A 23,138-nucleotide genomic window follows, 5' to 3' on the forward strand; every position below is an offset into this window, starting at 1 on the left:
CAATGATAGACTGGATAAGCAAATGTGGCATATATACACCAGGAGATACTATGTAGCCATAAAAAAGGATGAGTTCGTGTCCTTTGTAGGGACATGGATGAAGCTGGAAACCATCATTTTTCAGCAAACTATCTCAAGGACAAAAAACCGAACACTGCATGTTCTCACTCACAGATGGGAATTGAACAATGAGATCACCTGGACACAGGAAGGGGAACATCACACACCGGGGCCTGTCGTGGGGTGGGGGGAGGGGGAAGGGAAAGTATTAAGAGATATACCTAATGTAAATGACGAGTTAATGGGTGCAGCACACCAATATGGCACATGTATACGTATGTAACAAACTTGCACGTTGTGCACATGTACCCTAGAACTTAAAGTATAATAAAAATAAAAATAAAAGACTTTTTTCTTTCACTTTGACCTTGGAGAATCAGATGACTATCTATCTTGAGAATGGTCATCTTGTATAGTATCTCACTCACAGAGATTTGCTGAAGTTCTCGAATTTGCGTGTTGACCTCTCCAGTGAGATTGGGGGAATTTTCATGAACTATATATCCTCAAATATCTTTTCTCAGTTGCTTACTCTCTCTCCTTCTCTCTCAGGAAGGCCAAGGAGTCATAGCCTCATTTGGTTGGTCACTTTACATAATTCCTTATTTCTCAGAGGTTTTCTTCATTTCTTCAATTCTTTTTTCTTTATTTTTGTCTGACTGCATTGATTCAAAGAAGTGGTCTTCAAGCTTGGAGATACTTTCCTCAGCTTGGTCTATTCTGTTGTTAATGCTTTCCAATGTATCATGAAATTGCTGTAGTAAATTTTTCAATCCCAGAAGTTCAGTTTGGTTCTCTCTTAAAATGGCTACGTAGTCTTTCAAGTCTTGGATCGTTTTATTGGCTTCCTTGGGTTGGATTTCAACTTTCTTCTGAATCTCGCTGAGCTTCCTTGCCCCACAGCTTCTCCACTCACATCTTCCTTAGGTCTTGTTCAGGACTAAGAGCTGGTCCTGGCACTCAGCAACTTCGTGCAAGATTGCTGGCTTCCTCCTTTTTTCACCTCTGTGTCTGCATTGCCTCTCTGTTGACTTTCAGTGTTTTCTCTCAAAACATCTGTTCAAAGTGTGATGGTTTGATATTTGGTTTTTCTGTGAGAGAAGCACTTCCCAGCTGTGTAGTCAGTCATCTTGTCCCCCTCCCTGAAAAATGTACAAACTTAACTGAGCATCCTGTGTTTTCTCTGTTGACCTTACTGTGGAGGCATGACCTGGAAGTCATGCATGGTCCTGCATCTTTCATCATAGCACTCCATAAAAAAGGACAACTGACTTCTCTTTATGCTTTGATGGGGATAGGAAGAGAATTTTACCCTTTCATGTTCATGACAAGGAATCTGAAATTCTTGATGATATAAACTCATTTTTTCCACCTGTATCTACTGAGCAAGGAAATTATGGAGATGTTACCAAGGAAGGCCCAAAAGTTTGGAGGAAGAAATATCACAGCTATGATGATGGATTGGAGAAAAATGAGGATGGAGAAAGTAGAGAAGGGTGACAGGTATTACCACTTGGTCAGCTGTTGGTCTGGGATCTAGCACAGAAGACAGGAGTCATGGCATGCTTTGGACTAAGTCACTACCTAAATGAAGATACCATAACAGAATCCTCATACCACTCTTGCTTAAGTTTATAGTCAAAATATAGATAAATGCATGCTTACTTAATATCTTTGGAATTAAGACTAGCATGTATGCGCCAAGCACTTTACCTTCTTTTTATTATTTAATCCTGACAATAATTCCTCTATACGCACATCTTAAAGAAGAAGGTAGGTTGAATCACTTTTCTAAAGCCATGCTATTAAAAAGTATCATAGTGGGGACTCAAACCCAAGTCCAGCTGACTGCAGCACCTGTACTCCTAACTGCTGCCCAGGACAGCTTTGAGATGTGACTCGGGAGTCAGCACTTGGCTACTGGATGCTGGATAAAGTTTCTGAATTATTCAGACTTCTGCTGTCTTTTTCCTTTTCTTATTTGCACATAAGTGGGTTGATTGTTCAGTTGTACCTCTGCAAGGGAGTGAAAATATATAAAATTCATTCTATTCCAAGGTTTCTAGTTAGTAGACTCTGAAATTGGAAGGAGCAGTAAGACAAAAACTATGCACAAAATAAAGTTTAAGAAGTTACTAGTAGATTTCACTGGCTATACTAATCTTTTCCCCATTACTGCAGAGAGGCGAGGAGCAAACTGGTTTTTCAATGGGAATGGGACTGCAAAAGCTCTATTAAGGAGAAGTAGTAAAACATTAAAGAAAAACGACACCAAAAGCTGTTCCATAACTCCAGACTACGGAATAAAAATCACTGAATGCTATTTCATAACTTCAGACTATGAAATAAAAATATTTTGCTTTCACCCTGAAATCAATTTCATACTAAAAGGGAAAAGTTATACAAATCTACACGCACAAGTGTTTGCACACCCATGCATGCCTCCCACACATACTTCCAGCTCACAGCACCATCAGCCCTCTCCAGTCTGTGTCTTTGTACACACTCCAGTGTCTGTGTAGAAAGTGACATCTGCTGCAAAGGGTGAGCCTGTCTTAAGGTTGCCTGTGTATTTTCAATTTTGATCCTAGATGATTCGTTCTTGCTTCCTCTGGCGCTTGCTGGGTCTCTCTTGCACTTCCATATTTCCGAGGCAGTATAGAGCCACAAGAGTAAATTTGACTTCACCAAAGATGACATTAAAATAACATGTATTTTAATGTTATTTAATTTATTTAATTTAATTTAAATTAATGGGTGCGGTGGATCACGCCTGTAATCCCAGCACTTTGGGAGGCCGAGATGGGCGGATCATGAGGTCAAGAATTCAGGACCAGCCTGGCCATCACGGTCAAACCCCATCTCTACTAAAAATACAAAAATTAGCTGGGCATGGTGGTGCACGCATGTAATCCCAGCTACTTGGGAGGCTGAGGCAGGAGAATCGCTTGAACCTGAGAGGCAGAGGTTGTGGTGAGCCAAGATCATGCTATTGCACTCCAGCCTGGGTGACAGAACGAGACTCTGTCTCAAAAAAAATAAAACGAAATAAAATAAAATAATATGCAATCTCTTACACTATGATTCTCTCCTTCTAACAGCATCTCACCATTATGAGACTGTTGTTAGTATCCTCATTTGTTATATAAGAAACTGAGGCATCCAAAAGCTAATTAAATTCCTAGTTAGGGCGAGGCATGGTGGCTCATGCCTGTAATCCCAGCACTTTGGGAGGCCAAGGCGGGCTGATCACCCGAGGTCAGGAGTTCAAGACCAGCCTGGCCAACATGGCAAAACCCCATCTCTACTATATACAAAAAAATTTAGCCAGGTGAGGTGCCTTATGCCTGTAATCCCAACACTCTGGGAGGCCAAGGTGAGCAGATCACCTGAGGTCAGGAGTTCAAGACCAATCTGGCCAACATGGTGAAACCCTGTCTCTACTAAAAATATGAAAATCAGCCGGGTGTTGTGGTGGGCACCTATAATCCCAGCTAGTCAGGAGGCTGAGGCACAAGAATCTCTTAAACCCAGAAGGCGGAGGCTGCAGTGAGCTGAGATCGTGCCACTGTACTCCAGCCTGGGTGACAGAGTGAGACCCTGTCTCAAAATAAATAAATAAATTCCTAGTTAGATCCACACTGAGGATTAAAACTCATGCCCCCTTACTTCCAGCCCGGAGCCCGGGTGATATATTTACGTAAGAACTGGGGAGTCCCAGCACTGCTTAGTGTACAAAGTGAGGACTCAAGCAGGGTGTAGACTTTACAGTAGTGAAAGTTGGGAAACGCTTTATGGTGGAAGGATGTGCCCTGTGGAGAAAATAAGAAGGGCATTGACAGGACCAAGGCTCTATAATTCCAGCATTTGGGTTAGAGTGTAGGAACTTGGTGGGAAAAATGTAAATGAGGGGAGAGGGGCAGAAGAGAAGAGCTTGATTTGCTTGTTTTGCAAAAAACAAGATTTGCTGCTTGAGCAACTGAGTGCCACTGTGACTTCCCGGGCCAGTGACTGATAAAGTGGAAAATCTATTTGGAAAGAGTTACCACTATTCATAGGGAGGATAAATACAAGTCTTAAGGGGAAACAGATCGGAATTTTGGAAGCTATCCGTTTTGTTTCTCACAAACAGTGCAAATCTGTTTTCAGAAGGCAGGATTTAAGATACAGACAACATGAGCAGAAAGTACATTGGGGACCTATAGCTATTGTCCTGCCAGAGTCCCAACAGTCAGAAATGGGAGACTGGAGATGGTATACTTTGGTTTAGAAACTCAGATTAATTTGCATTCAAGGGTTTAATGTTCATATTCTATATCATGCTCAGAAGTCTTAGTACAAGAAAATCCCTTAATTCCTTCAAACCAGAGGGATAATGAACATATTTGAGGCATCCTATTTTGGCTCAGGATTATCCTAAACTAACTCTTATGTTTAAAGCGGGGCCAAGTGCAGGGAAGAGGAGAGATTTCTCTGAGAAGGTACAATGAAAAGACCAGCTCCACGCAGGACACTCTTCACACTGATCTCTGACCAGTTCCCACCCTCAGTACAGCAGCCATTCGACACCTAGTCTAGTGGCGAACTATCCCTTCTCGCTGAGCCAAGGAACTGACCCTCAGTTATCCCAGTCCCCTGGCACCGGAATCAGGGAGGAGGTGAATATCAAGGCCATGCTCAGCACCATGCAGGGCACCTGAGGAATGCAAGGAAATGGAACTGGATTTGCTTTTCCAGAGAATATCTATGAAGTGCCTACATCTGAGTGATATAAATGATAAGGTGGTGTTTTTAGTAGAGACAGGGTTTCACCATGTTGGCCAGGATGGTCTTGATCTCTTGACCTTGTGATCCACCTGCCTCGGCCTCCCAAAGTGCTGGGATTACAGGCATGAGCTGCCGCACCTGGCCTGCACTGGGTCATTTTTAAAAATTTATTTAATAATTAGAATTTTCAGTCTGAATCAGTGGCATGCCGGTAAATGTTTAACAACGAGCTCTCTAATGCAGGGAGGAGATGGGCTTGGCTTGTTAATTGCAAGCTACCAATGTCAAGCCAACGAGCTCACCCAATCCTGAAAGCATAAGAATTGGCTTTCACAGAGGGTATGTTAGTTCAACCATTGTGGAAAACAGTGTGGCAATTCTGCAAGACCTAGAGGCAGAAATACCATTTGACCCAGCAATCCCATTACTGGGTATATACCCAAAGGAATACAAATATATAGCTACTATAATATATTATTAATAGATTATATAAATACTATTATAAAGATACATGCATGTGTATGTTCATTGCAGCAGTATTCACAATAGCAAAAACATGGAATCAGCCGAAATGCCCATCAATGAGAAACTGGATAAAGAAAATATGGTACATATATACCATAGAATACTATGCAGCCATGCAAGGAATGAGATCGTGTCCTTTGCAGGGACATGGATTAAATTGGAAACCATTATCCTCAGCAAACTAACACAGGAACAGAAAACCAAACACCACATGTTCTCACTTATATGTGGGAGCTGCTGATGAGAACACACAGACACATGAGTTGGGGAACAACACATACTGGGGCCTGTCAGAGTTGGGGGTGGGAGGAGGGAGAGCATCAGGAAGAATAGCTAATGGATGCTGGGCCGAATACCCAGGTGATGGGACAATCTGTGCAGCAAAAACACCATGGCACATGTTTATTTATGTAACAAACCTGCACATCTGGCACACGTACCCCTGACCTTAAAAGTTGAAGAAAAAAAAATTGGCTCTCAAAAGCAGCTGTCCATGGCACCTTCTTACGTGGAAACATAAAATGCTGTCCTTTCCATAACAAATATTTGCATTTCGTTGGTAGACAAACTCCAGAAATGTTTAGGAAATAGTACATGACAGAACAAAATCAGAATTTAAGTTGTGAGAATGAGATTCTAAGGAGGGAAGGAGGTAGCAAAGTCATGTCAGAATCTGTGGGGAGGAGAAATTAGGAACTCACTGCCCTTTGACAGCAGCACAGGCCTGGTCAGGCAGAGGGAACCAGGTCTTCTGGGATGAAACAGCAGCATCATCAGAGCCGTGGGAATGGCTGAAACCAGCCTGCCTGCCATGGAGACATGTGAGGGAACTCAGTCACAGAGAGCCCTGAGAGAAGAGAGCGAGTGAGGAGGAGTTGGTTTCGGGAGGTTCCTGTGCTTTGAACCCTTGAGAGGTAGATGGGAGCAAGAGGGACAAACTGAGGACTTAAGGTCAGTTCAACTGAGTTGGAATCCCTCTTGCAATTTACCAGTTAGAAAATCCCAGGTGAGTCATGCAAACTCACACAGCCTGTTTCTATGGAATGAATGGGAATAACAGCATTCCCTCCACTCCACAACTCAGGTTTGCTGGGAGAACCCAGTGGGACCCCACATGTGAGAACAGTTGTAAAGCAATTAAGTGCTTTACATGTCAAGTATTATTACCACTTTCTTTCCTTCCAGGCCATTGGGAGGTTGAGGGTTGAATGTTGTTGACTCATCAGGAAGGTGGGAGGGCAGGAAATGGCAACTCTCACTCCTGGAGGGAAGGAAGGGTGTTGATGGGGAGAAATCAACATCTCCCCGGTCCTATAAATTACAGATACCCAAAGGAGCCATGCATGTTCTGCTCCGGGGCAAGAAATGACAACGTAAAAGTGCAATTTAGCAACCAGATGGAGACTCTGCCTAACATCAAAGGAAAGACATTCATATGTCAGTCACCATCCCATCAGGCTCTAAAACCTCGCAAAATCCTGGAAATTAAAGAAACAATTTTCAGTCAATGGGGGATGCTTTTTTTTAATGAGTTTAACTTAGCTGCACACCTTTCCTCCCTGACCCAAAATAAAAGGAGTGTTTACTTTTCATCATTTTATATCACCCTTTGAAGTAACTAAATTCATTCCGCGCCATCCCAAAACCAATTGCAAACTGTCAAGAAAGAGGCTTCACTTAAAAGAGCTAGTGGGAATGAGAAAACCAAGGAAAAGATATTTGAGGCATGGTGGCAAAAAGAAATTCCTGACTGACAGAACAATCAGCTCCTGTAAGAAGAAAGAGGAGGACAGTCAACCTGGAGCTCAGATGCTGGGCCTGGTGGTAGAGGCACCATTCTTGTGGGTTGGGCTTCATGTCAAGGTAAACTTTGCTCAATCTCGCTGCTTTCCTATGTCTAAATAAACATGGCAACTGGTTTGCTTGTCTGTTGATCACATCAACAAATATTTCTCTTCTTTTCTCAAAAATTATTTTTTCTCTTCATAGTGGTGTACTTGATAACTCAGGAGGGAAAATACTTGTTCGGAAGGTTGCTGGACTGTCTGGTTACAAAGGGAGTTACTCCAACGGTGTCCAATCGTTATCTCTACCACGATGGAGAGAATCCTTTATCGTCTTAGGTATGACTGCACAGTGGAGAAATGCTGCTAAACCTACCACAAGATGAAATGTGCTTCTTTTCATTGTGCTGTTGGTTTTTGTTTATGGCCCGCCTCATTTCATAAAAATCTGAAGCATTCGTTTTTCTGATAATTAGAATCATGATACAATAAATTAGAATTGCATGATAAATCACCACAAAGTCAAATCTGAAAATACTAAAAGGCTCCAATTGCTTGTTTTAATTACACTGCAGCTATCTGTAAATCCAATCAGATTTTTAATTACCTTAATTACATTTAATAGCTTGGGTTTTTAAACAAGTTCTTTAGTTATACCAAATGTGCCTCATGTCTGGAACCTTATTCCTTGAGATTTCTGGCAAGTGGGTAGATAGATATTGTCATAGCATATCCGTTGTGTCATACACAATGGCCATATCAAGAGGCATATAATGGCAGTCTGTTCCATTGTTGGTGATGCTAAGTTTGATTCATTTAACACTTTAGCATATCTCTCCATGGCAAAGATACCTTGTAATTAATAAGCATCTGAAGGATGATGCTTTAACATGCTCGAGTAGCTTGCTCCTCAACAAATTTCACCCAATGATTTTAACATCCATTGCTGATCCTCACTGTAGCAAGTATTACATTAGTTATTGCAAAATCATAATTTTTTCTAATTCTGTTATTCCTTCCACATTTATTAGCTAGTGTTCTTATATAAAGAAGAGTTTCCTTCCCCCTCTGCACCTATTATTTTTAAGTGGACTACGGACTCGTAGATTGTTTCTAAAAATATAATATAATGTTATCATCTATTATCTTTATTTTTCTTTTTGGTGCTCATATTTTCTGAGATTGCCCAGCAGGAGCCCTTCAAGCTTTTGACATGTTCATGGTAGTACCTGAGTACAACACAATATTCTTTGCTCACCTTATACTTACCCTACTCCAGACCTGAATCTCCCATTTTCTCTGAGGAAGTTCCATGGGATTTAAAACTAGATTGTAGCCAATTTCCTGGCCTCCCAACAAAATTAGGCACCTTGGGACTGTCCTGAGAAGGAGCCACTTATAGTAAACCAACTGAACCGGGAAGAGAGAAATGTTTCATAAGAGAGTAGGTCTTCCAATCTGGGTGGTTTTCTAGCACTGCTAGGCATCCCATGCCCCAAGCCCCTGCTGTCCTCCACTGGTTACAGTCATAGCAGGACAACAAACAGACCTTTCACTATTCTTCTCAACTTGAGCAATCCCTGTTTCCTTTTGCCTGCCAAATTCTACACACCCACAGTTCAAATTAGACTGATTTCTTTGTCAGATAGTGGAAGGGGATCAACTGCAGTACTGCGAGGTTTTTGCCTTGTAACAAAAAATTCACAACAGGAGCCATATAAAAATGCTAATGTCTAAAATGCAAATATGTTGAGATAGAGAGAAATATAATCTCCACATAGGTGTTCCCCAAGTAGATTCTGGCTGAATAAGAGCATTTCAGCCTTAAGTGCTCAGTCTGCAATCCAAGAATCTCAACAGAGGTTTGAAAGAAAAATTAATTCTGTGGCAGTAGAGATGTTTTGGGCTTTTTAAGTGAAAATCAATCTGCTGATATTATTCCCTGTAAATCTCGACTTCCATCTCCCCTCATTCGACCTAGTGACATTTAACCGAAAATACTTTTTGCCCATGATAATAAACATTTGTGATTCTGCAATGGCTCAGAAGCCTCTCTTGAATGGATGAGTTAGGAGCTCACTGCAGCATAAGGATTGATAACTGACCGGCAGCCAAGGAATGCTTCCCATTATTCAGAGGTTCATGGCCAGCAAGTTTAACTGCATCATGTGCAAATCCTCTTCTGAAGGCTCAGGTGCGGCCATGATCTTTCTCTAGGTTTTTATTTCTAAGTTTCAGATATCCCTGAGCTCCTTAACTAGTTCACTTTGGTGGGTGAGAGGGGGAGCGAAAGAGGAGATGTACATTTACAGCCCGCATGATCTTTACACAGTCCAGGGACATGAAATGTCAGTGAGGGACCCCCTAATATTTCCCTTTTATTCTTTGATCCACATTTCAGGGAACTGAGCTCATGCTCCTTTTCCTTCTGAATAGAAACAGAAAAAAAAATCAGGTTTTAGATCAATAAATAGAGAGAGAAGATGTCTCTTCAATAAATAGAGAGAGAAGGTGTCTCTTCAATAAATAGAGAGAGAAAGTGTCTCTTCTTTCTGCAGATAGTGTGGTCTACAGCCATGGGGCCCTCCCTGGGCCTAAAATAACTTTAATCATTGTCATTTGGAGCTGGCCTCGACATTGGTGGAGGACTTGGAAATGCCAAGTCCTGTTCCCCAAGTGATTTTAATGAGGTGAAGTAATGCAAGTAAGCCCAAACACGTGGCACTTACAGGTAACACCAGAATACAATTTTGCATCTCTATGGAGATATATAGTTCCAAAACATTTTAACATTTTTTTTTCCCATTAGATGTCTACAACTTCATGTAGTTATTAGGGCCATGTCATTATTCCTGTTTTCTGAATGAAAACACAAGAGCCTCAAAGGTTGGGGCATTTAATTAAAGGTAAAATAGAAACAGAAACCTAGATTGTCTTACTCCTAATCCCAGGTTCTTTCTGAGATCCTGTTATTCTTTCTGCTTCATGACCCTACAATCCCTGGGCCAGTAGGATGGTTGGCCAGATAGTGCCCTAGATCCTCCTCCACCCACCTAGGTTCTCCGTGCAACACTGCTTACCATCTTCACATCCTGTAAAAGTATTCCCTGCAGATGGGAGAAGAAATGCTTTCATTGCCAGATGTAATATTGGCTAATAGGTAGTACCGCTACCAAGGTATTTTAATTTTAACAGAGATCTAAGCTTTAAGATATTCCCCCGCTGAATAAATACTTCTCAAGCAACTACTTCATGCCAGGAAAAAACTGCTCTGAGCTCTGAAAATTCAACAGTTACCAAGTCAGACAAATGACCTGCCTTCAGGGGGCTGACTATATTCCAGTGGCACTCTCACTTACTTATGGAACAAAGCCCATATGGTGGAATTTCAGGCATCCTTTTATGGAAAGAAGACGACTTTGGCAATTTTTTAATGCTTACTGTTTTCCCTAATAGACATTACCACTCCTCCTCCTTGCCTGGTAGCTATCGTATCTCCTCCTGGGTGGGCAACACATGGTTATTTTCAAGGTTGACCTATATTTACCTACTTTTAGGTTTTTCTGCTGCTATGAAATTCAAATGAATCCCACAGGGTCTGTGAAAGTGAGAGGTAGCCAGCCTATGACCGGAGCACTCCATCATCTCAAAGGAGAGCATGTGGAAGGCTTTCCCGTTCACCTACTGACATAATTAAACATTCGAAGCCACACAGATGAAAACCTTCACTTCCATGTCACATCTTCACAGGTGAAAGGAGGATTGCTGATGTTAAGCAACTCTGAGTCATGAAGATCTGGTTGCTTCCATTCTAATAGTAATAAAACACAAGCTATACAGGAGAACAAAATGCCACTTTACATTCTCGTTGTAATCAACAATTCAGCATGAGGGAGACGGATTTTATTGAACTGAAGAGAGATAAATTGAAAGGAGGGAATCAACTTAGTACAGAACCATCTAAAACCTCTAGCTCTAGAAATAAATCTCGTTTTTTTTTCTTTTTTGCAGAAAGCAAACCCAAAAAGGGTGTAACCTACCCATCAGCTCTTACATACTCATCATCCAAAAGTCCAGCTGCCCAAGCAGGCAAGTGCTCACATGTGATTGAATCTAAACCTTCTGAGTCCATAAACGCGCGATGTGTTTTGGGAGATAGTGGAGAAATTAACATCTTAACCGGTCAAGCTCCACTGGTTCTGGCAATATTTTAACAGATGCCGGGAACATGGGCACAGAAATCAGTGAGATCAGATGGCTGGGGCTGAAGAGTGAAAGCTTTATTTTTTGTTTTTGCACTTCCGAGATTGCGTCTCTATATTTGTGTCATTTTCATTCAGATTGACTGTTGCCTTGAGTTTTATTGTATTGTTACTTTAGAAAATGACATGACATTCTGTCCAGAAATGTTTCCTGGCAGCTAAAAGGAAAAAGGCTGTATCTACTTAGGTATGAAATGAAGAGAAGCAAAGAGAACGAGGTGGTTTATGTGATAACAGCAAGCTGCTAATCCAAATAACCCAGGCCAAAAATACACTGTCTACAGGGCTGTGCCAACTCAGCTTCCATGTGAACCACAAAAGGGGGTATTGGTAGACCTCAGGCCAAAAAATACCATTTTCCAGGTTTCTGTGTTAAATCAAGAACTGTACTATGCATTATTGTGTCTCCAGAGGTGTTCTGATTTCCCACACAAAGAGAAACTGTGAGTCGCTTTATAATGAGGTTTTGCATTGCTTCCAGAAACTTGATAGGCTAGCTAATACATTATGAGCCTGATAGTTCGGGTTCTATTCATGTACTTAAGGTGAACATGGTTTAAGAATAGCAGTAGAACTTAGCACTTATTGAGCATTTGCTGTATGCCAGGCATCATTCCAAGAATTTTACCTGATCATTGCGTTTAATCACCGTAGACCACCTTTGGCCTATACTATTGCTCTGGTTGAGGAAAATGCAACAAGAGAAGTTAAGTAAATTACCCTCCATCAAACAGAAACCCCTCTCTAAACCATCATTCTAGATTTTATTGTTTATTCTTTTTTCTTTTTTCTTTTTTTTTTTTTTTTGAGACGGAGTCTCGCTCTGTTGCCAGGCTGGAGTGCAGTGGCGCGATCTCAGCTCACTGCAACTTCCGCCTCCCAGGTTCAAGCGATTCTCCTACCTCAGCCTCCCGAGTAGCTGTGACTACAGGCGCCCACCACCACACCTGGCTAATATTTGTATTTTTAGTAGAGACAGGGTTTCACCATGTTGGCCAGGATGGTCTCGATCTCTTGACCTCATGATCTGCCCGCCTCGGCCTTCCAAAATGCTGGGATTACAGGCATGAGCCACTGTGCCTGGCCCATTCTAGATTTTTTTATGCTTATAGTATGTATATGGATTCCTGATTTTCCTGATTTGAGGAGCCTTAGTATACAAATAAGAAAAATTTTTTTGGGTCTTTTCTCTTAATTACTGCTCCAGCTCTAACTCTAATGACTTTTTAATGGATCCAGTGGTCTAGTCCTGTTTGTTTAGTTGCAAGGATAGAACTGTTCCCCACCTCCACCCGTGAAGTGGCAGTGGGTCTGGTGCCTCGTGGACCATTTCTGAGATATCGCTTGTCCTCTTTTGACCTGAGCACAAAGACGAAGAATGGGTGACAGGTCTCCTTAAGTGGCTGGCATCTCTGTTGTTTCATCTGACCCTGTGGCTCTGCAGAGCCAGATGCAAGACCGATTCCTGGGTAGGTGATGTGTGTGGATATCAAAGGCAAGGAGACAGTGTTTAGTTTCATCCTGGCACCCTCTTGTTGGGCCAGAAATCTGTGCCCCCACTCCTTTCTCCATAGTAGATACTGATGCCTGGTTCCAGCAGTCCCCTGGGGCAGCCCCTTCACACAGAGCCATGGGAATAGCCAGGCTTCTCTTTGGCCATCTCTGGGGTCTGAGAACTGGGATGGGGTGAGGTCGCCTTCCTTCTGGCATTTTGCTGCATGAACCCTGCTGTCCTGAGCCACTCCCGCTGCACCCCTCCCCCTCTCAGAGATCCCTAGGGCAGAAACAGTCCTCAGGTTCACATAAAGCCCCCAACTTCAGGGACCACATGTCAAGCACCCCTATTTTTACCCTGAGTGGAAGAGCACTTCTAGACTCCCGGAATACACCCCTAAAACTCTGCAAGCTCTGCTGCTGGATTGCACGCCTGTGATGGGTCTGCAGAAAGATTGGTGGGAAATAAGATGCCCACCTGCCCTCCTGGCAGGTCCCCACAATCTTGATGAATGACTCTCTTCAAGCACCTTCATTTGGCTTGGGTATGACAAAGTGTGAAGGAAGGGAGGAAATATCTTCTGACTCTGAACACAGCACTCCCTAAAAGGTGGCTTCTGACCCCTCCCGTTCTTCAGGTCCTTTCCCTCTGTCCCGGCCTGGGATGGGGGTGTCGGGGGTGTTGTGCAGGTTCTACCTGAAAGACCTCACCTGTGGGAAGTTCGTGGCATCTCTCCTCTTCTGGAAAGGGGTACTTGTAGCCAGGCGCAGTGGCTCACACCTGTAATCCCAGCACTTTGGGAGGCTGAGGCGGGCGGATCATGAGGTTAGATGGAGACCATCCTGGCTAACACAGTGAAACCCCATCTCTACTAAAAAGACAGAAAATTAGCCAGGCATGGTGGTGAGCGCCTGTAGTCCCAGCTACTCGGGAGGCTGAGGCAGGAGAATCGCTTGAACCCCGGAGGTGGACGTTGCAGTGAGCCAAGATCGTGCCACTGCACTCCGGCCTGGGTGACAGAGTGAGACTCTGTCTCAAAAAAAAAAAAAAAAAAAGAAAAAAAAAGAAAGGAGTACTCGTGCTCTTCTGGTTTCAGCTTTGGGCCTGTATCTGGAAGCAGGAAGGGCCACATAACCTCCTGTGACTGTAGTCATCTGTCCAGTACTTTCTCTCTGCCACACACCTGCACTACAGTAACCCCGAGGCAGAGTGCCAGTATCTTCCCTTTTCAGATAAGAAAGCTGACCTTGAGAGAGGTTTAGTAACTGACCAAGGCCATAGTTCTAAGCAGCCCAAAAAGTGTGCAAACTCGGTATCACCTTAAAGCTGGGAAAGTAGCAGGGAAAAGAGTGTTGGGAAGAGAAACTATAGCCAAATGATAACTCAGATAATAAAAGTCTACTTGGTCTGTACATTCTCCACAGCAGAGACAATTTCTAAAACTGTCTGTTTACCCCAAGCACCATTCCCCCCCAGCAAGCACTTGTTCCAGATGCCTGAGTCATTGACATCCACAAGGAGTACGGGTGGCCGAGGGTGCTTTCTGTGAAATTTATAAACTAGCAAGAGCCAAGCATTGCTGATGTCACTTGTCCCCTTTACCAAACCATTTAAACTTTTGATGTCAGTATCACTAGACATTACTATCATCTCCTTGTTACTAGATTATCTACGATGGTCAGAGTCTGAAAAATTATTTACTCCTTCATTTTGTTCATTCATTCAATATTTACATTGAGTGAGCATCTCCTATGTGCAAGACCCTGAGCTAAACTACCAGCATTCCAACATAAAAGGGATTCTTGGGAATAGAAGAACCTCACTTTGTAAGGTCTTAATCCCCAAGTCCTAAGTCCTTAGTCTTACTTAGGAGTAAGTTTTCATGAACTCAAAAAATTTCAGTGAGTACAATGAAACGAGTGGTCCCCTTGGTCTTCCTTAAACGACAAAATTCCTTTCGTCATTGTGGGAAGCAGAGAAGATGAAGGGTGAGCAACTGTTGAGGGCTCGGCATGCCCCTATAAAAGGTGCCCCGTCTGTCTGAGAATATGAATTAACAGGTTAATCAGGCCAGGATGACCCCCAAAAGCATGATAACCTTCTACCATGGGAAATTATCCTCCTCAAAAAATAGAAGGCACTTTGATTTGCCCTGTACAACTCACACTGAGAACAGGCATTCCCTGAGATTTAAATGCTGTTTAAAACCACCACCGCGCCCCCACTGCCCTGGCAGTTAGTAACCATTAGGCAGGCAGCTGCTTTCTGGCTAGAGCCTTGAGCTAAATAAAACCAGGTACGTGTTGGTTTGTAGAAGTTTATAAAAGACTAGGAAGGCACATTCCTAGTATCACAGCAAGAGAAGGGAAAGTAAATCTTGGTTAGAGGCTGCTGAAGCTGGCATGGGAAAAACCCCTCTGCCTTCCCTGGCTGTCGGCTGAGTCCCTCACTGTGGTTCACAAATCAGAATTCCACGGCCCACTCTGGGTCCAGTGAGTCAGAATCTCTGCGACCAGGGCCCCGGAACCTGCATTTCAACAGCTCCAGTGTGGTTCTAACGATGAGCCAGGTGTGGGGGAGCTGTGTGGCACCGCCGGCTACGTTTGAGAAGGTGGCTGCCTGGAGCTCTTCCAACCACGCCCAAATGAGGAATATGTGTAGCCTTTAAGGGAAGTTTTGAAATGCTTTCCCATAAAAATCTTTGAAAAAAGATCAACCCTCCTTGTAGCTGAGATTGCACAAAGAAACTATTTTACTAGTTTTCTTCCGAAAGGCTCAAAAAGAACTTGGTTCCATGAAGAATGCACCTTGGATCAAATCAAGAGTATTATGTTCAGTGAGGAATTGGGAGCAATTAGGATAGGAGGAATAATTTTTCTCTATCTTCCCTTTAATATTTATTTATTTATTTATTTATTTATTTATTTATTCATTTTGAGACAGAGTTGCACTCTTGTTGCCTAGGCTGGAGGGCAATGGCACGATCTCGGCTCACCGCAACCTCTGCCTCCCGGGTTCAAGCCATTCTCCTGCCTCAGCCTCTGGAGTAGCTGGGATTACAGGCATGTGCCACCACCTCCGGCTAATTTTCTATTTTTAGTAGAGATGGGGTTTCTCTTGGTCAGGCTGGTCTCAAACTCCTGACCTCAGGTGATCCGCCCACCTTGGCCTCCCAAAGTGCTGGGGTTACAGGCATATATCTTCCCTCTTAAAAGAGACAGTTCTAATCCGTAAAGGAGAGCAGGCAAAAATAACAGCCCACAGAAGCCGGTGGAAGCCCATGACTGTTAGTTGAATTTATGACCACTTGAAAGCATTTGCATTATAAGCAAGTGGTACAAAGACTGCCCTCAGGATCTTGAGCCTTTCTCTAGCAAATCAATTTTAGCAAAGGCAAACTGAGATAGTCAGCAGTCATGGGATTAGCCAATGGTGTGACAAAAAGATAACTCAGATTTTCAATATGTAATAAGTTTTAGGTGGCAAAAAGTGTTCACTATTTGCAAGTAGAAGTTTTATTTTTAGTATGTTGCAACTTCATGACTAATTTACAAGGAAAATAGATTTTTCAGTTTATGTATGTTTCTTTCCGAATTATTAATTACACCCTATTTCATAAAATATACAAGTGGATTTGTTAAATGGCTTTTCCCTAGATGAAGTAGGTCAAACCTGGGCCTGCATCTCCCTAAAGAGGCGTTAATGCCTGGTAGCATTTACCAGAGGGTAAGACAGAGAAGTACTTTGGAGAAATTAGAAACTTCCCTAGTACTTGTTATGAAAGCTCAAACTCTTTAAAATAATGGAAATGTCATAAATCAGGCAGATTCAGCTTTGCCTGAGGATGGCTTGAAGGAGGATGCTGCCAGCTCTTTGGTGATTTGTCTGGCACAAGCTACGGGCAGATTTAAAGGTGACCAACTTAGCAAGAAACAAGGCAATTGAAAGATCGGCTTCCTACCTTGACCAGCTAATGCCTGCAAGAGCAGACTGAATGGCTGAATTCCAACCTGATTCCAGGACTACCATTTGCTGACCTGCTCTCTTAGGTCAGTGCTGTGATTCCTGCAGAAGACGGCAGAGTCAGGGTGGGGAAATGAGCAGGTGCTGGTGCTGGCGATGGGTCTAAACACCCCACCACACATTTGTCTGCGCCACTTGTCCAGGACTATGATTTTGGTACTATTTTCCTGGGTGTTGTACAATGTCAAAGGGGAAGGTGGATGGTTCCCACGGAGACAGAAGCACCTTCTTATTTCAGATGTTATCTCCTTGTTCTGCTGTGCTGTGTAACAAAAATGTATCAACCCTAAGCAGAGTTAAGGACAGAGCTAGGATGCTGTGGTAAGCTGAAAAACGCCCTTGAAAAGATATCCATGTCCTAATCCCTGGAACCATTGAATGTTTCCTTTTATAGAAAAAATGTGGGGAGGCTTTGCTACTGTGATTAAATTAAGGATCCTGAGATGGTGGTGGGGTGGTTATTCTGGATTCCCCAGGTGGGCTCTAAATGCAATCACTGGCATCTTTGTAAAAGGAAGGCAGAGGGAGATTATTTCACATCCATAGAGGAGGAGGTTGTATTAGTTCGTTCTCACACTGCTATGAAGACACTATCCAAGACTGGGTAATTTACAAACAAAGCAGGTTCAGTTTGCTCAGAGTTCCACATGGCTGAGGAAGCCTCAGGAAACGTACAATCATGGCAGAAGGGGAAGCAGATATGTCTTACATGGCAGCAGGCGAGAGAGAGAGAGAGAGAGAGAGAGAGAGAGAGAGAGAGAGAGAGAGAAACTGCCTTATAAAACCATCAGAGCTTGTGAGAACTCACTATCACGAAAACGGCATGAGGGACACTGCCCCCACGATCCAATCACCTCCCACCTCGTCCCTCCCTTGACAGGTGGGGATTACGGGGATTACAATTTGAGATGAAATTTGGGTAGGGACACAGAACCAAACCATATCAGATGTCATGTGAAGACGGAGCAGAGAAACAACTGAGGATGCTGGCCTTGAAAACTAAAGTGGCATGACCACAAGCCAAGGAATGCCAGCAGTCAGCAGAAACCAGAAGAGGCAAGACACAGAGTCTACCCTACAGCCTCCTGAGAAAGCTCAGTGTTGCTGACACCTTGAGTTTGACCCAGTGATGCTGATGTCTGACTTGGGCCTCCAGAACTGGAGAATAAATTTCTGTCATTTTAAGCCACCCAGTTTGTGGTAGTTTGTTACAGCAGCCCTAGCAGCTGATACAGGTGCACAGGGACAGAAGCTGGCATGCCCCAATGGGGCCCTGCAGGCACAAGCAACAGTGGGTTGTTCCTTCCCAGGACTGAGGAGCTGTTTACTTTGGGGGCCATCGTGTGTCTCCCTGAGAACCCCCAGTTCTCAAGACAAACTCCAGTGCCCAGTGGGTAGCCACTTGTCCCCTTGCTCTAAACCTTCAGAGATATTCTCAGAGCACTAACAAATTGAGACTTGCTTTATAGGGAGCCAACTACAGAGGTGTTTAAAAGGAGAGAAGCAATCTAAATCATCACACATGGATGAAGAGCACCATTTAAAAGTAGAATCTAGGCCGAGCACAGTGGCTTGCACCTGTAATCCCAGAGCTTTGGGAGGCTGAGACAGAAGAATTGTTTGAGGCCAGGGGTTCAAGACCAGTCTAGGCAACACAGGAAGATACTTTCTCTACAAAAAAAACAAAAACAAAAACATTAAAAATTAGCCAGGTATGGTGGCTTGCATCTGTAGTGCCAGCTACTTGGGAGGTTAGATGGAGGATCACTGTACCCCAGAAGTTCGAGGCTGCAGTGAGCTATGATTGTGCCACTGCACTCCAGCCTGGGTGACAGAGCAAGATTCTGTCTCAAAAAAGAAAAAAAAAATGTAGAATCTGGATGGTCCTTACCATCCAGTTAATTCTGTTATCCTATTTCACAGACAAGGAAAAACTGGGGCCCAGAGGAGTTGACTAGTCATGAACCAACCTAAATTAGAACATCTAGAATGTATTCTCTGACTAAGTCATAGTGAAAGCCCCAAATGTACCTTCTGTCTTCTATTCCAAGGCCAATGCTAACCAAAACAGCAAAAAACAAAAACAAAAAAATATGTACATAAACCATTGCTAGTGGCGCCAGGCAAATTAATTCAGCAATTAATCATGTTCTGCCTCGTCTATGTTCTATGTTGCTATAGTTTTGACCTGTCATTCATTTTATTGCTATTGAATCTTTGGTTGATCGAGTGATTGCTCTGAGGGCATACATTCTTTCAGGCAAGAATGTGGCTGTCACCTGGGTTTCACACTTCACCGTGGCTAGCACAGCTCTGTGCTCATAGCTAGTGTTCAGTCAACATTTATTTTATTTCTAGGTCTATAAGAGCCTACAGGTTATTTTGTAGGCCTGGTATAATTCCATTTTCTTGCAGGTGAGACCACAAAAGCCTATCAGAGGCCACCCATTCCAGTGACAACTGCACAGCCGGTCACTCTGATGCAGCTTCTGGCTGTCACTGTAGCTGTGGCCACCCCCACCATCTTGCCAAGGCCATCCCCTTCTGCTGCTTCTACCACCAGCATCCGCAGACCAGAGCCTGTGGGCCACAGGAGCCAGGAGACGGGTCAGTAGGTAGACCACGTGTTACTTTGTGCAAGGGAAATGGGAAATTGGGCTTTTAGAGTAACAGCTCTGTCTGAGCATCTGTTGGGCTGGGTGAATGGGGAGCACTGGAGAACTGGGCCAGGGGTATGTGATTGTGTCCTCCTCCTAGATTCAAGGGAGGATATAGATTCAAAAATAGGACTGCTGTCACCACGCTTCTGAAGATAGAATACTTTCCCGTTGCAAAATCCTCATTTCTCCAAAAGCTCAGTTGAAGGGATGGTAGATTTCTATGTAAACATTGTTGGGGTTTTTTTTGTTGTTGTTATTGGTTTTTAAGTGACAAATGGTATAGACTTGGAAGTCTTCAAATATTAAAAGCAAACAAAACCAAAGGAATCCCTTTAGGAAAAGTCAGATAGCTAACATTTTTATTCCTTTTCTAATGGCTTTTTGTCTTACTACTTTTACCCATTGCTCAAATCATGCTGAAGTTTTTATCAAGGTCCAGTTTATGGACTTCATCTCATACTACATCAAATGGGGCCTAAAGAGCCCATCTGATCATCTGATCTCATTTCTGCACAGACTTATATCTACACCATCGTAGGTTAATAAGCATCTATCTCACTTCTAGAACTTTTCTAGCAAGGGGGTGAAAACTTCTGCAGCTGGAGCTCCACTATTGTCCTAGCAATGTTTTCTGAATATTTCCCACCTGGTGCCACTTTTTCCTTCCAGGAGGAAGTGCTTAGGACTCGTTCTTTTCAGGCTCACCTCCAGCTTCCAGTCACTACTGCCACAGAGAATGACCCTTCCCCCTTCCTGCTCCCAAAGCAGAGGCCAGCTACTTACCCATCCATCTTTTTATTTTAAAAATGCAAATCAGGCTGGGCACAGTGGCTTACGCCTGTAATCCCAGCACTTTGGGAGGCTGAGGCAGGCAGATCACTTGAGGCCTGGAGTTCAAGACCAGCCTGGCTAACATGGTGAAACCCCATCTCTACTAAAAATGCAAATATTAGCCAGGTGTGGTGGCACATACCTATAGTCCCAGCTACTTGGGAGGCTGAGGCTGGAGAGTCGCTTGAACCTGGGAGGCGGAGGTTGCAGTGCGCTGAGATCGCACCACTGCACTCCACCCTGGGTGACAGAGAGAGACTCCGTTTCAATAAATAAATCAATGAAAATGCAAATCAGCACTTTGAATGTGCTAGACCGTTTTCTGAACACCTTACAAATATTAGCCTGTTGAATCCTCCATAACAACCCTGTGAAGTAGATTTATGACTTCCAATTTGAATAATCCATTGTATTGATGAGGAAACCAAGGAGTAAGGCAGTGAGGAAACTGGTTTCAGCCTATACAGCTGGGAAGTGGCAGAGCTGGAATTCAAACTCCAACAGCCTGGCTCTCCTTTTCCTTGCACGGGAGCATTCCTGCCAAAAATGAACACCCCAGGCCCAGGCAGAGCACATCTTGGCATGATTGCTGTGACAAAATTAGAAGGTGCTCAGCACAGCCAACTTCTTCTTGAATTAATAATAAATAACAGAATCCATGTAGTACATATATTGCATGTACCAGACATACTGCATGCATTATCTTATTTAATCTTCTCAATAACTTTTTGAAGTAGGAGTTATTATTATGCCATTTTATGGACAACTCATTGAAGAAGCTATGATATAAAGTCCCAAAGTAAGAATACCGCAAAAAGAATTTTTGAACTTCTGAAATATATCAAACACTCCTCCACCATTCTGTTCCTGTTTAACTCAGGATAATATTAACACAGGTGCACAATACTTGATAGCAAAAGAGAAACAGGAAGGACGCTGGATGGAAGGGTTAACAGGGGTTCTGTAGCCAGAAGTTCTCCTTTCTAAAATTTCAGGCTCTTGACTTCAGATGCCTTGATTCTTTCAAAGATTTTTGAGTATCTGAGTAAATTGTTTGCTCCTGTTTTCTCCTTAGAGGACTTTAAATTCTTACATAACACATATAACTAAACATGTGGTGTATTTATTTGGCTACGCTGGGAGCTTGGAAATCTGTTGCAAGTTGGGCTCTGCTTGTGGAAAACCTAAGAAACTTGAAGTAGTGGCTCCTAACCTGGCAAAGCTTCATTATTCCTGGCTTGGGGACAGGAGCTTTGGACAACAGCCTCCTGGTCCATCAGTGTTCCTTCTTCATCCTTGTCCAGCGCCCACTTCCATGCTGACCCACAGACTGCTAGACCAACATTTGGAGAAAGCAGGCCATGCAGCGTGTACCACAATTGCTAGGATAGGAGCCAAACCGGGGAAGGGGGAGAGCTTTTTAAAAGTTGTATTGTCTACTCAAAGGAGTTTCTGAAGGCCTAAAAAGAAGTGAAAATTATTATTTAATTGCTTATGTCTTTTTAAAATAAAAGTATTCATGAGATACTTTCCAGAAACCATACAATTCACTCACTTAAAGTACAATTCAATGGTTTGTCATATAATCATAGGGTTGTGTGACCATCACCACCATCAATTCTAGAACATTTTCATCCCCCCAAAAGAAATCCTGTGCCCATAAACAGTTACTCTTCATTTCCCCTAACCACTCCTCTCCAGCACTAAGTAACCAATTGACTTTCATGAATGCCTATCTTAATGTATGGCTATAGATATTTGCTGTGATATTTCAGCCCAACTATATTAAACAATATTTAGATAACTCATGTTTTTCCTTCAAATGGGCTGAAAATTAGAAAGCAAATCTCCTCATACTGTGATAGACAAGTGAGTTGTTGTTATTGCACTTATTAAAGATTTTTCCTCTTATATATGTGACTATAGGCGCAAGGTTCTAGAACTGGTTGTGGACAGGGTGTTTAAGCAAAACCTAATTCACTTATTCATTCAACAAATGTTTTATTGAATGCCCACTATGTGTTAGGTACTGTTCTAAATCTGGGCTACATCAGTGAACACATCCCATCAAGATCCCTGCAGCAAGTTGCTTCAGCTTAGGACACCTGAAGAGTATGTAGCCAAAACAGGAGCTACCTGCGTTTGGGGTCTGTGACTCATTTGTATTCCACAATGGGATCAAGATCTGCCTCTGAGACAGGACATGGGAACTTGGAGAGGGCTCAAGGGAGAGTGGAAAGTACAGCAGGAAGAGACAGGGGCTCTCCCAGCCCATGAAGAGGAGCTGATGCAGATGGAAGGTGGGGCTGTTCACCAAGCCCGCATCATGGCCCCTTAACTGACCCATGAATGTGCAAACCAACAAGACAGAAGGGAGTGAGTCAAGGCTGGGGGTAAGGAAGCCAAAAGCCAGAGCAATAGAGACTTCTTACAGGTGCAGTAAGGAGGCTGTTCTTCATGGGCAAGGCCAAGGACAATGGCATCCCCGGGGATAGAGGGGGAAGCTGGGAGAGCCAGATCTCTAGATATGCTTAGGAAAGAGTGCTGGAAAAGACGGAAAATCCCTCCAGGTTCAGCTATAGGTCTGGCTGAATCTACCACAGGCTAAGGAGGTGGAGTGACTGTGCCTTCCATTGTTTCCTTAATCAAGTTCATTTCAAGACATGCCATGGTTGCCTCAGCTGAGCTATCACTGAACTTGTCCACAACCAAGGGTAGACCAGGGAGGGGA

At 43.2% G+C, this 23,138-nt stretch overlaps 1 protein-coding gene across 3 annotated transcripts in view; it reads left to right on the plus strand.

The window, feature by feature from the left end:
- The window catches only part of VIT (vitrin), a 127,651-nt gene that overhangs the window by 60,500 nt on the left and 44,013 nt on the right, over positions 1-23,138 (plus strand). For all 3 annotated transcript variants that reach the window (XM_038006790.2, XM_038006791.2, XM_038006792.2), the window contains exons 5-7: positions 7,342-7,475; positions 11,148-11,225; positions 19,332-19,523. In XM_038006790.2, coding sequence (XP_037862718.2) covers positions 7,342-7,475; positions 11,148-11,225; positions 19,332-19,523 — 404 coding nt within the window. The remainder of the gene's footprint in view (positions 1-7,341; positions 7,476-11,147; positions 11,226-19,331; positions 19,524-23,138) is intronic.

The sequence above is a fragment of the Chlorocebus sabaeus genome, chromosome 14, assembly GCF_047675955.1.
Source record: "Chlorocebus sabaeus isolate Y175 chromosome 14, mChlSab1.0.hap1, whole genome shotgun sequence".
Taxonomy (NCBI): domain Eukaryota; kingdom Metazoa; phylum Chordata; class Mammalia; order Primates; family Cercopithecidae; genus Chlorocebus; species Chlorocebus sabaeus.